Here is a 13,994-nt window from a genome sequence, read left to right as displayed (position 1 = left end):
TAGTGAAGAGAATTGCTGCTGCCTTTGATTAATTTCTCTGGAGAGACATATAGCTGTGTCCAAGAACTATTTCAGTGTTAATCATCCTATTTTTTCATGGGAGCTTCATGTAAATAGACGATATCAGGAAAGTCCTTTCCCAAGTGAGCAGAATACCTTTTTTCCTTTTTGTTGGATTATTCATCCCCTTCATTAATAAACTCACTCATAAGTACCATGTCTTCTCTCACCAACTATATTGCTCTGTGTTAAAAGCTGGGAGACCATCCAGCTAGGTATTTTATACATGTTGATACAGTTCTGATCATGCACACAATAAGTGTAATACTACTGCATATATTGCTTTTCCTTTCCTCAACAGCTGTATTTTTGTGCCTAGACATTGTCTGATTTGTATTAAACTTTAAAATTCTATGCCCTAACATTTTATATTAAAACATGTAACAATATTTATCATATTTCTATTATTTATACTAATATTTATTTATCATCTTTCTATTATCTTAGACCTTGCTTTATTCCCTGTGCACTGGTCGGTTGTCACCATGTTCCCTCTTCCTATGGGAGCCTGAGCTCAGGGACATGTTCATAGTCTATTGTTGGGGAGTGGATGTCTTTTTTTTTTTTTACATATATATTTCTTAGGAATCAAGCTTTGTCTAATCTTGTCAAACATATTTATAACAAAGGACATTATAGTATTATTATATCATTTGAGTTTTAAAACTTTCTCCCGTATTCTCCAAGCTATACAGTCTAGTTCTCTTTTAACAAATCCCTTATAATTATAACCACAGGGGTATAATATCCATTATCTATTATAATGTTGTAGTCTATTTATTAATCTTATTCTTTTACATCAGGACTGTTTCTCCTGCTTTTTTGAGTGTCCTGTTGTCGTGATGATGCATCTTTTTGAGCTTTTCTGGCTCTTTTTGATCTCACTGCTTCTCAGTGGTTTCCCATTCAGATTGTTCTTGAACTGATTTGCCCATTCACATGTCTAGAAATACTGGTTTGGATCTGAGATATACCTATATCTATCTTTCCATTGAAAAGAGAATCTAATTGGGAAACCTCTATTTGTATCTTATATGGTTCTTTCTAAGAAATGTGCTGTTGTTATCTTTTTTTTTAAAGGCTGAGATTTCTGTATATGGGGAAAAAATGTATGGGCTGGTTAAGAATCATTTCTCATTTCTCTCTCTCTCTCTCTATTTGCCTTAGCATTTTATTCTTGTCTTGTAGCACCGTAGACAGAAGGTGCACACTTCTTGGTCAGGAAGTTTCTGTGTTCCTGGGGGAAGGAATCTGTGAGCCTGTTCATTATGAATAATCTTTATTTACAGTTTTAATGTCTCATTGGCCTGTGGTATCATACAACGCATTCAACACAGTTCTCCCTTCAGTTTCCTTTGGAATATCTTTAATCCTTGTGTTATACTTGTGTTACATTTTCCATGTATTTCAGCTGTAATTCTATCTCTTTTCCCCTTTTTTACATTATTGGGATTCTTTCATCTAGATTTAATCTTGTTTCCACTTCCAATATTTTCCATTAATCTCATTAATTTAATTTTTTATCTTTAATGTAAGGATGGAACTTGTCCTTCATCTCCTTATTCATATTTCTGATTTTTAACAGCATATCTTTCAGGACCGACTTAGTGATTTGTGAGTCTCCATACTTGTGTTTTTTAGTGTTTGAGGGGGCAGTTACTATCTTTCATAGCCATATCTTTGGTTTTCTTTCTTTTGGGGGTTGGGAGAACACGGATCTTTGAATTGGATTTTTTTTTTTCCTTTCCCAGGCCTTGAAATTTTCTTGTTCATTCCTTCTTTCTTGTTGTCTCTCCCCCTCAGGATGGCCACTACCATGCTTCTCCTTTGTTTGTGTGATCTTTCCAAATGGCTGCTGCTGTACTTAGTTCCCCAGCCCCAGTAGTCCAATTTACATTTTTTTTCAAACCTCATTGCTCTCACCCATTCTCTCTTTGGAGGATAATGAGCATCCAGTTCAACATCTCCAAGCCCTCAGAATGAATTTTAATATGTTCTGCAGACTGGTGGTAGTGGTTTCTATTTCTAGATATTTTCCCACTGATTCTTCTCTTTGGCACTGGGATCTGCCATTTTTTTTTTCTTGGCTGGTTATTCATATTCATGGAACAGATCTGTGGATTCAGCCTGTCTGGTTCTTTTTATCTTCTTAAATTGCTTTAGCATATTTCCTCTTTACTGTAGGGAGCTGGATTAAGACACCATTTCTGTTGACAAAGAGTGGCCGGACTGCTAGGCTGCTCTGTCGGCATAATGGCCAACCAGAAGCACAGCAGACAGAGTTGCCCAGTGTCCCAGAAGCCCTGTTTGTCAACAGAAGGACCCCCAGCACATCCAGACTGGCTTTCTGTCAACAGAGGCGTTATTCCTCACAGGGAGCAGGGTACAGCTGTCAGCAAAAGTGCTGTGGAACACACTGTGAATCTGGACATTCTGCGGGTTTTGCCAACAAAGCCCTCTAATGTAGACATAGTCTAAAGTTGCTGGTGTTTGTGGGAGAAGTTTTGTCTTACTGGAAGCAGAGCTGCTACTGGTTCACTGCAGTGTTAGTGTGAATGTGTTCTTTAAGTTTGTTAAAGGCACTTTAGACACGTTGCATATTTTATTGGTTATCTAAACTAAGAGAGAGAAATTTAGATATTATTGGCTAACTTCTTTCTTTTTCTCCCCCCAGGGAAAGATCATGTATGTAGATTCATTGGCTGTGGAAGGAATGACAGGTTTAACTATGTGGTCATGCAACTGCAGGTGAGTCGAATTAAATAGGTTATAAGAATTTGTTTTTCCCCCCAAACTTGTATTTAGTCTGACCTGAAAGATATGCTGTTAAAAATCAGAAGTAAGTGAGTTTTTTAGTTATCTTTATATTTAGTTATTAGCTTATTTTTAGTGCATAGTCGAAGACAGGCTATTGTTATGGTGGAGTGATGAGCCACAGTAAACAAAATATTTCACATTTTTACCATCATCTTCCAGAAAGAAGGTGAAATCTCACAGCTCTTCAGAACTTCTTGATTATTGTAGTGAAAGTGGTGGGATGTTTTCAGAGAGAGCTTCTATCACTTGAAGTTGGAGGATAGCTTAAAATGTGCCTAACTGCTTCTGGAATAAATTAGTCTTTTCAGTATATGTTGTTGATCACTTTTCTAGTGAAAATACTATGATGAAGAAAAACTTCTTGTACAAGTTAAAACTCAATGCAGAGGATACAAAGACCTATTCTGGGTGGTGATATATGTCCATTAGACTAGGTGTATTATGCATTCATGGCAGGATATGTTCATTAGCAGTATCTGTGGGGATGGCTACGCCTGGATCCTGGGCTCCTTGTGCTTCAAACCAAGGGTATAAAGTGTGGAGCCACCTTGCCCACCTCTCACTTTTTACTGCATCAGAGCATGCAGCTATTTTTTCCTTTGTGAGCATGCAGTAAGTGCTTTGCTTGAATGATCGTTGAATGGTATTCATTTTGGGCTTTTATTTTTCCTTTTCCATTTCTTTCTTCCTTTGTTCAGAGCACTGCCCAACATCAGAGGAACCTATGCCTAGGTCTTCTGGGTTTAAACTTTGTTCAGGGTATTGCAAACTGATGTGTGTAAGTGGTACTCTTTTCTGCCTCAAATTCTATGGGGATAGTCACATGAAGCATACATGTCTGGTTTGCCAGGGCTTCAAGGAGGCATTCAGGAAGTAAAGAGATAAATGCCCTGAGGGTGCATCCTTACAAAAGCTGCCCATCACCTAGCACGGGTATTGCATGGGTCAGTTGGAGGGAGTCGTGCCCCATCCAGGAGCCTGCCTTACCAGAAAGTAGGGAGAGGAATAAACTCCTTCATTAGAACATTCTTTGAAGAAATATAAGTGCTCAGATTCTTCTCAGCATCTGAAGTCAAAGAAAGGAACAGTTTCTACAGTGTCAGAAATCTCAGTGCTGGACTCTTCACTTGCAGAGGTTACCCCCTCCAGTACCAAAGATAGAGCAGACCCTCCATCTTGCTGCCCTTGGTGCTTTTTTCTAGTGTCTCAACCAGGACAGCGCCATGGATTCCAGCTCTCAGTTGGGACCATAAACAATGGCTATTTCTTCAGAGCAGGTGCAGAAACCATTGCCCTTAATCATCACTGAGGAAAGGCTTATTTTGGTACGGATCACCATAGAGGCTTATGTGGCTGAGACTTCCTGAGCCTTTCAGTACTGCCATCATCAGTTATTCAGACCACTATTGTCTTGCTAAGGACATCGTACATGCACGATGTGTACGATGTGCACAAGTTGCTTCCCATACTGGTGTCCAGCAACACATCCTTTCACTCTGAATCTGGCCTTGAAATCATCAGGAACCATTCCCACTCAGGACATAGTACTGAAAAATGTTACGCCCCAGAGGTGGTTGTAGCCTACTCAAAGAGATTGAATCTTATCTCAAATGATGTTTGGCAGTGTGCCTACCTGGCCAGAAGGGTACTAATATTCTTCCTCAGAGCCTGAAGTGGGCTCCTATGTCATCCACTACAGGAAATCCAGGCTGTTCTCCAGTCTTTGTTACCCTCTCATATGAGTTGTTCTGATAAGAATAGATCAATGCATTTTAGGGCTTGGTTCAGGCATAATTGACCTTCAGTACTATACAAGCCCCACAATTGGCTGTACTAGGTACTGTGGTGGATGCTTCCAGAGGCTAGATAATTGTTCCAGTTGCATTACAAAAATTTGTACTTGAGAAGGTGAGCTTCAAGCGGTCTGTCAATATTGGATGGAGAAGTCAGTACAGAGGAGCGCTATGTGAGAGAAGTATATCCCTGAGCAATAAAAACTCCCCATGTGACTCCAGTGGGCCTCTTGATCCTTGTTCTGACCATCACTGATGAGGTGGTCTTTGGACAGGCTTTCTAGATCTGAAGTTCTTGACTAGCTCCAGGAGGGTTCTGGCTTACCTCCTTTGACTACATCCTCCACCTTCTCTCTGGAAGAGGCACTGGAACCATTTCCCTTAGCATCAAACGATTTTAAGGCTAACGAGCTCCTGAAAAGAATGGCTACATCCTGGGGATACAAATAGAGCTTATTTAAGAAAATATACATAAGCTCATAGACATTTTACTTCTGGCTACATCAGGGAATGTTGCTCTCCCTATAAATGAGAAAGTTGCACAGCCTATTAAAACTTTGTGCCAAATTTCTGTAATCTTTCATGCCAGTAGCAAAGTACTGAGAATGCAAGTACTAAATTCCCCCTCAGGGATCTTAGCAGTTTTTTCAACATTCCATGCTGAGATCCTTGGCAGTGGCAGCTGTAAATGAAAAGCACCACCATGGTAGAGCAAAAGTGACCCCTAAAGATAAGCACACAAAAATTTGATCTCTTTGTCAGAAAAAATTGAAAGAGATCTGGGGAGTGATGCAGCTGGGTCTGATGTACAAGCTTCCTTGCATGCAGCATGACTCATCTGCCAGAGTCATGACAGAGGCAGTAACCATGTGCCATTGTTCAGTGGACTATCAACACCTCTAATTTTTGGGGATGTGAATTGTTGTTAGTTTTTTTGGGGGGGCTGTTATATTTTTTAAACAGATGAAGAACTCATACATTTAAAAAGTGTAGGGCTGTATTAAAGTTTTTGGGTCTGTATTAACCAGTCTCCAAAAGACTGAAGCTTTGTTCTCCTCTTGTAATAAGGCAACAGTACTGTGGGCATATCAGGTGAGTAATCTGTAGTTCAGATTATCTGGAATCAGTGACATCAAGTGACGTTTTCAAAAACAGTTTAGAAATTTAATTTCTGAAATGTTTGGAGAAATTCTCATTTACATGTAGAACATCTCCATCACTGAATATTTTTAACTGAAGATTGGGTGCTTTTCTAAAAGATATGCTCTAAAATTATTCTGGGGAAGTTCCTCTGGTCTCTGTTATATACAAGCTCAGATTAGATGATCATAATGGTCCTTCTGGACTTGGAAACTGAATCTGTTAGATGTGATGTCTTTGAGGAGCAAAGTTGGTATGTCCTTGGATGTATTTCTTAAGAACAATTTAAGAAAAGCATGCAGTGTTGTAGCTATGTTCGTGTCAGGATATTAAGGAAGCAGGTGACCTAGGTAGTATTTTTGTTGGATCAGCTTCTGATGGTGAGAGAAGTGTATGTTCAAAAGCTTGTCTCTCGCATCAAAAGAAGTTGGTCCAATATAAAATATTATCTAACTCACCTTGTCTCAGTTGAAGAATAGCAAAGAATTTATTAATATTACTTGTGAATACTGTTTTTGAGACTGCTTCTGAAAATGATTTTTGTTTTTGATTAGGGTCGTAATTTGGCAGATCTACGTCGGAGCCAGTCTCGAGGAACCTTCACCATCAGTACCACCCTGCGCCTGGGAAAGCAGATTCTTGAGTCTATTGAGAGCATTCATTCTGTGGGATTCCTGCACAGAGACATTAAACCAGTAAATTCCTTCTTAAGCCAAAACCAATAATGAATATGTTGGCCTTAGTTGACAGAATTAGGAAGAAAGGGCAGTGTATTGGATGTTAATCTGAAAGTCAGAAGGTACAGAGGAAGAATCTCAAGCACTGTTATAGGCTGGGGACTAACTGGTTGAGCAGCATTTTAGCTGAAAGGGATCTGAGGATTACTGTGAATGACAAGCTGGATTTGAGTCAACAGTGTGCCCTTGTAACCAGGAAGGCTAATGACATGTTAGGGTGCATTAGGAGGTGCATTTCCAGCAGATGTAGAGAAGTGATTATTCCACATTATTCAGTACTGGTGAGGTTACATCTAGAATATTGCATCCAGGTCTGGGCCCCTCACTACAGAAATGGTGTGGACGTATTGGAGAGGGTCTGGTGGACAGCAACAAAAATTATTGGGGGGGCTGGAGCACATAACCTATGAGGAGAAGCTGTGGGATTTGGGCTTGTTTAGTCTGCAGGAGAGAAGAGTGAGGGAGGATTTGATCTCAGCCTTTAACTACCTGAAGGGTGGTTCCAAAGATGATGGAGAAAGGCTGTTCTCAGTAGAGACAGATGGCAGTGCAAGTTGCAATTGGGAAGGTCTGGGTTAGATATTAGGAAAAACTATTTCACCAGGAGGGTGGTGAACCACTGGAATGGATTACTTAGGGAGGGGGTAGAATCTCAATCCCTAGTGGTTTTTAAATCACAGCTTGACAAAGTCCTGTCCTGGTAGGGGTGATTTAGTTAGGGTTGGTCCTGCTTTGGGCAGGGGGCTGGACTCAGTGGAGTTCTGAGGTCTCTTCCATGACTCTATGAATTGGACATGACTCTTTGAATCTTTCAAGATGGCAGTGAAAAATTTATTTAATGTGAGATGCAACTGCTTTAAATGGCAGTCCTCCTCCAAGTGATCTTGAGTTAGGATTTTCATTTGTCAGCTGAAGAGACCTTAAATTGTTAGTAACTTCACCACAGAATAAAATGTGATTAGTGGTCATTTGGACTATGCACACAAACTCTTAATGTAAGAAAACAAGAGGGGGTAAACTTTAACTCCAGTATATATTTGAGGCATAGCTCAGTGGTTTGAGCATTGGCCTGGTAAACCTAGGGTTGTGAGTTCAGTCTTTGAGGGGATCATTTAGGGGTCTGGGGCAAATAGATTTAAAAAAAAAGAAGGGGGGGTGATGGTGCTTGGTCTTGCCAAGAGGACAGGGGACTGGGCTCAATGACCTCCTGAAGTCCCTTGCAGTTCCATGAGATGCATATCTCCATATGTTTAATAGCAGTTTCATAATTAGTTTCATTTAAGTTATCATAGGGAAATTAGTGTACAAATAACAGAAAAGATAATTCTCTCTTCAGTTGGAAGAAAACTGTTATGTGCATGAGGGAGCCTGATATACTAGGCTGTTAAGTCCTGATCTTTGGGTAAAACACACTGAAAATAGAACACTTTAAGTTGGTTGAATAAAGTGTAGGTACAGAAATTTTATGTGGGAGAAAACAACATAGTCATAATTCTGAAGAATTCCTCAGAAGTTACAATGATCTGGTAATTGATTATTCTGTAATATCGTACTTGTTTTTGTTTGGAAGTCACAAAGTTTTCAATTTCAAAAACTATGCACATGTTTATATAGGAAATATTGAACAGGCAAGATATTAAGAGATGCTGGGATCTAACAGGGAAGTTTAACTCCTGCAAGTCTCAGAGCCTTTACATTTGTCACTTGACTGTGGTTTTTAAAAGTGTTATTTTTAGATACCGTGTAAAAGATGTTTCAACCACAAAGAGATAACTACGGTACTGGCCTTAACACTTGCAAACTGGCAGTTGATTAATCTAAAGTGGTAGATGATAATCTGTACTTTACTTACATAAATTAACTGCTTGTATAGGTTGTATATTCTGGTTATAAATTATAGGTCATTTTAATTCATATAGATTTGATCTACACTTGCCCTCCACTTCGAAGGGGGCATGTTAATCAGGGCAATGAAAGATTGCGAATGAAGTGCTCCGGTGAATACGCAGCACTTCATTAGGCTAATTCTCCCCTGCAGCAACTTTGAAGTGCCGGCATGTGTGTAGCCATGGGCACTTTAAGTACCTGCACTACTTTGAAGTCCCTTTACTCCTCAAAAAGTCACCCTACACCTAAGGTTTGTTATTCAATTCCTCCAAATTACAAAGTATATGTCTTCTGTAGAGAAGTCTTAAAAACTACAGCTGTCTATCAAGCTGGTAAGTTGTTATGTTTTAAAACATCAAATTAAGATTACATTGCAGGTATTTAGTATTACATTAATCATATAATCCATTTTAAACTTTTCTTTTTCCTTTGTAAGCTTATAAATACTGACTTTCTAAAGGACTGTGTTACCCTTGCTGTTTATCCATGCATTCCATATATTTTCTAAATATAGCCAGAAATTAGCTCTTTATGGTTTCTTCAAAAGCAACTTATATCTCTTCTGTTCTCCACTGCTGAAGAACATACTATTCTCCTCCTCCCTGTCACACAGATCCATAGTCCTTAAGTTATCTTTAAATCTTCTTTCTAATTCCCATACATGCAAGAGGTCATTAAATAGTGCTCCTGCTTCCTCTGCAGCTTACCACTCTTCCTCTTGTGTCTGAAAGTCAAAACACTTGTTCATAATCTGGTGACTTCCATTTTAATTATTGCATCATTCTTCTCTTTGAAGTCCCTAATAATCACGTCACTGCTGTAATAGACCCTGGCCTGCAGCCGGCTACAGCAGCCTCATGGAGGGGAGATTTGGTGGCAGCTGGGAGTGTGTCTTTGTTTTCCAGAGACTGAGGCTTATCTGCAGAAGGCCTGTGGAACCCTTCAAAAGGGTTTCTTTCAGGTAAGCAGGGGGGAAGGACATAGAGGATGGACAAGGACTGTGGAAGGAGGGCTCCTAAGAAGAGAGGGCTGCAATTACCTGAGGAAGGTACTGGGGAAGTGTCTGGTGGAAATGGCCCAGGGAGGCAGTTTGTTGCACCATGAAGGCCCAAGGAGGCAAGCCCCTTGCAGCTGCCTAGGGTCCCTGGGCTGGAACCCCGTATGTGTGGAAGGGGTCCGGGTTCCCCCCAGACCACCCCACACCTCAGAGCAGCCCTAGAGATCCCCTCCTCTAATGACTGTATTTTGGACTAGCTGATTATGAGAGTGGCTCAGTGATGCTGTGACCCAAGCGTCTCTGAGAGCAGGAGGCAGAGCAGGAGACACAGCGGGCCTCTGAGGCTGCATTTTAAACCGCCACATAGCGCGGGACCTGACCAGGACAAGCCTGGGACTTTTGTCACACTGCCTAATGTCAAAATACAAGTTGTCATCCTTGCTTTTTGGTCTGAGCATATCTCTTCTCTCTTTGAAATCTTCAGCTCATTAGCTTACCTGATTCTTCTTTTCAAGGTTCTGCATGACTAAAATTCAGTCTATTAAACCTTATTTCCCCCTTCACAACTGTCAGCGATGTCTGTGCCACTGCATTTTTTCATTCCCTTCTTGCACTTCCATGTATGCGTCTCACTCATGCATAAGAAACGTGGATAAAACATCAGACTTCCCCAGGCTCTCACATTCCACCTAGTGACCTACTTGTTTCATGAAGTCTATGAACACTTTTTCACAAAAAGCCCCATTCCCACTGCTATCTTACTGAGAGGAAGGGTTGGGATATTTAAAAAAAAATTACCAAAAATTGCCCTGGGCCCTCCTTCTTTTGCACACTTTTCGAGATATGGCACTGTGACCTGTATTTTCTGTGAACATCAGAAACTGTAGGACTTTCTTCATATTTGTGCATTATATAGCAATGAATGCATTGTTAACCCTTAATAAATAACAGTGAAGAAAGACATCTTTTGAATGTATAGCGTGATAACTAAGAATTATTGCTTTGTCCAGTAGTTTCAGAGGGGTGGACACGTTAGTCTGTAGCTTCACAAATAAGGAGTTCTGTAGCATCTTAGCCTGTCAAAAGAAGCTTTTATTAGAAGATATCTTCTGACAAAACTTCTGTTGACAGAATGAGCCCAGACACCAAAGTGCATTGAAAGAGCCATCTGCTCTGCCGACAGAGAGTGGCAATACAGGTGGGACATTCTCCTGGCAAAACAGCCACCCGGAACTATGTCAGTCAGGGTTGCAGGTCACCAGTTCCTTTCAAGAGCCAGTGCCAGATCCCTACGGAGAGGTGCACTTAAAGGGACCCCTGCCCATGCTGCGGGCTCCCCTAACCTGCAAGGGACAGCAAAGCTCTTGAAGTACCCACTATGCTTGCCCTGCATTGGCAAACGATGCAGCTGGTCCCTGGGTGCCATGCAGTCAGAGCTGCCCCTGGGCTTGTGATGGCTCCACAAGGATATGCTGCAACTTGTGCTGCAATTCCTAGCAGCTGCTTTCTTGCTCCTCAGCAAGGTCAATCCCGAGGTCGTCATCAGGACCATCATCCTGGCTGCAGGAGCTATACATTTGCAGCCGCATCCCACAGTAGACAGGAAGCTCTGGAGGCACACCACCAGTTTGGACTGGTGGGACTCTTTGGTCATAGAGCAGTGGGATGACCAGCACTGGCTCCAAAACTTCCACATGCAAAAGGTCACCCTCTTGGAGCTCTGTGCCTGGCTCACCCCTGGTGTCCAGATACATGACACCCAGCTGTGGCCCATCATCCCTGTGGAGAAGTGGGTCACAATCTCCCTCTGAAAGCTTGCCACCCACAACAGCTAACGGTTGGTGGGCAACCAGTTTGGTGTGGGGAAGTCCACCATCAGAGCTCTTCTCATGGAGGTAATGCACTCTTGGGCTGCAGTCCCTGCATGAGGGTGTGCAGCTTTAAAAGGGGGACCCTTGAAGTGGAGTTGGAGGTGTGAGGGATGGAGTTGGGGTTGGGGGAAGCTCCGTCCCTGAGGGGTTGTGCCATCCCACCCTCGCACAACTCTGCTGCTGGATGGGGGTGGCCTCACCGGGGTGGAGGGTTACTCCTGGAGAGCTTGGGGAAGATGGGATCAAAAGGAGATGGGTACCTCACAAGGGCCCAGGTACTCCTTATTCCCTGTTGTGTTTGTTCATTCACCTCTCTCTGCAGGTCATGAGGACCATCAACTTGATCCTGTTGAGGAGGGTCATCTGTCTGGGAGATCTTGACCAGGTCATGGCTTGATTTTGCTGCCTTGGGGTTCCCAACTGGCCATTGATGGGACCTACATCCTGATCCATGCCTACGAGCATCCAAGTTTATCAACAGGAAGGGATACATCTATATAGCTGGTTGACCATCATGGACAGTTCACGGACATCTATGTCTGGCAGTCAAGCAAGGCATACAATGCCTGCGTGTTCCACAATTCTAGCCTGTGCCAGAAGCTGGAGGCGGGCACTTTCATCCCCCACTGTGAGCTGGTGGAGGGCGTGGCTCAACCCCTCATGCTGTGGCTGATGAAGTTGTATACTGGACATCTGGACTTCAGCAGGGAATAATTCAATGGGTGCCTGAAGCATGCCAGGATGCAGGCCAAGTGTGCCTTTGGCTGCCCCAAGGCATGGTTCAGGTGCCTGCTGACCCACTTTGATGTGGGGGAGCGCAACATTCCTGAGATTGTGGCTGCTTGTATTCTGGACAACATAATGGAGAGGAAGGGGGAGGCCTTCCTCCTGGGGTGCACAGCACCCACTAACGGCAAGCCTATGAGCAGCCAAGCATGTCTGACAGGCCCATGAGGACGGAGTATGGATCTGGGAGGCCCTGAGGGAGAGCTTCTCCCAAGGAGCCCAGTAACCCTCCCCTGGGCTACCCCATTGGGAGCTTTGGGCCCACAGCCCTTGCCCATCCCCACCATGACCCTTCCTTTCACCCCTTTACCCCTTCCCAACTCTAGAATAATGAAGTGGGGGTGGGAGAGGGGGCATGGCCATCACCGAGTGGAGCAGGCAGAGGTCTAGGGCACCTTATGAGTGGGCAGGATGGTGTAGGGCTGCAGGGGCAGCAGTTGGTGGTTGGGCCAGTATGTTCTGCCGCACTGTGGTAATGGCATTGCAGCAGGACACGAGCTGGTCCCACACCCGTGACTGCCACTCCATGTCCTTGCGGATGCAGTACACAAGTCTCTGTTGAATGACTTTCAGAACCACCATGTGCTGCCACATAAAGTCCTTGTGGACCCTCAAACACTTTCTCTGGCTCTGGGGGCAGTGTGGTGGTGACTTTGGGGTTGCTCAGTCCTCAGTTGGTGCTGGTCCAGCAATACAGAACACAAGGAGGGAGAGAAGATCTCAGTCATTCATGCAACAGAGTCCCTGAGGCTGTGCCCCCCACTGTGAGCAGCAGCCAACACCTCTCAGGGCAGGGGAGGGGGATGTCCTGGGCGCAAATCCATGTGTGGACTGCACAGTGATCCCCACTGAACAGGGACTCTGAGGTGTCTACGGGACCATGCTGCATGCTGCTGCCCCCGTGCACCCCCTGGACAGCGGGCTGGTGGCCAAAGGGAATGTCCTGCCACAGAGGGGTCCATTTATGGGTGGCAGGGGAACTGGGCATAGCCTGGCCCTCCATGGGTCCCATCACTCACCTATGGATTGCATCACTGCCTGTGGAAGTGAGTGCTGCTGCACATGGGCAGGCATGCCCATGTGCTGTGTGTGGCACCCTCAAGGTGCTCGGGGTCATGCTAGCGCCCCTGCGGCTAGCCTGCTCCTGCTGTGGTAGGTGCTGGGAGAGCCTCCTGGGAAGGAGAGTCCCCTGGGAAGGGACCACTTTGGGGCCTGACACTTGTCCGGCCTTTTGCAGGCCTAGCAGCAGAATGTCACCTGTGTTCAGGGGCTGTCTGCTGGGTCTGCGTGATGTACACTAATGCGGCATGTGGTTCCATGTGCTGGGACCATAGTGCAGGGTTATGCCTGAGCTGGCTGAGTGACACTTGCACCCTGTCCCATCTGTGCTCACCTCCCATCCCCTGGTGTGTGACGAATGGGGCACTCACCCAGGAAACCTTCCATCACATCTGAGGAGGCCTGGGAGGTGCCTTGGCTGCCTGGGATTGGTTTCAGGATGATTGTGAGGCTGCCATTCTTGTCTGGGTGCCGCTGCTGTCCCTCCTTTGGCTTGCCCTCCACCTCTGTCTCGTTCTCCTAATTGGTGATGATAGGGGCCTTGAGCCCCGAATCCAGGCTGATGCTGGGGGATTGATATGCTCCCCTCCCCAGGATCTGGTGTAGCTCCCAGTAGTAAGGGCAGGTGGCTGGTTCTGCCCCTGAGCATCCCGCAGCACCCCAGGCCCAGCCATGCTGTTGCCTCTTTAACTTTGTCCCTTACTTGTTTGAGGGGGAGTGGGATTGGCCCCATTTGGCCAGGGCCTTGGCCATATGGCTGTAAATGTCCACATTATGGCACCTGGGTCCTGGAGGGTCTCTTCCTCAGCTCAGAGATCCAGGAGGGCCTAGATCTCTGGGCTGGAGC

The 13,994-nt window shown here is 44.3% G+C and overlaps 1 protein-coding gene and 1 long non-coding RNA gene across 6 annotated transcripts in view; one reads left to right on the top strand and one right to left on the bottom strand.

Moving 5' to 3' along the window:
• The window catches only part of TTBK2 (tau tubulin kinase 2), a 155,128-nt gene that overhangs the window by 67,417 nt on the left and 73,717 nt on the right, over positions 1–13,994 (top strand). For all 5 annotated transcript variants that reach the window (XM_074997082.1, XM_074997083.1, XM_074997080.1 and 2 more), the window contains exons 4-5: positions 2,735–2,808; positions 6,365–6,505. In XM_074997082.1, the coding sequence (XP_074853183.1) occupies positions 2,735–2,808; positions 6,365–6,505 (215 nt within the window). The remainder of the gene's footprint in view (positions 1–2,734; positions 2,809–6,364; positions 6,506–13,994) is intronic.
• The window catches only part of LOC142014478 (uncharacterized), a 74,772-nt gene that overhangs the window by 3,231 nt on the left and 57,547 nt on the right, over positions 1–13,994 (bottom strand). The window lies entirely within an intron of this gene.

The sequence above is a fragment of the Carettochelys insculpta genome, chromosome 6 (assembly GCF_033958435.1).
Source record: "Carettochelys insculpta isolate YL-2023 chromosome 6, ASM3395843v1, whole genome shotgun sequence".
Lineage (NCBI taxonomy): Eukaryota > Metazoa > Chordata > Testudines > Carettochelyidae > Carettochelys > Carettochelys insculpta.
Note: the sequence above shows the minus strand (reverse complement) of the source record. Positions and strands in the feature narration are given on the sequence as shown.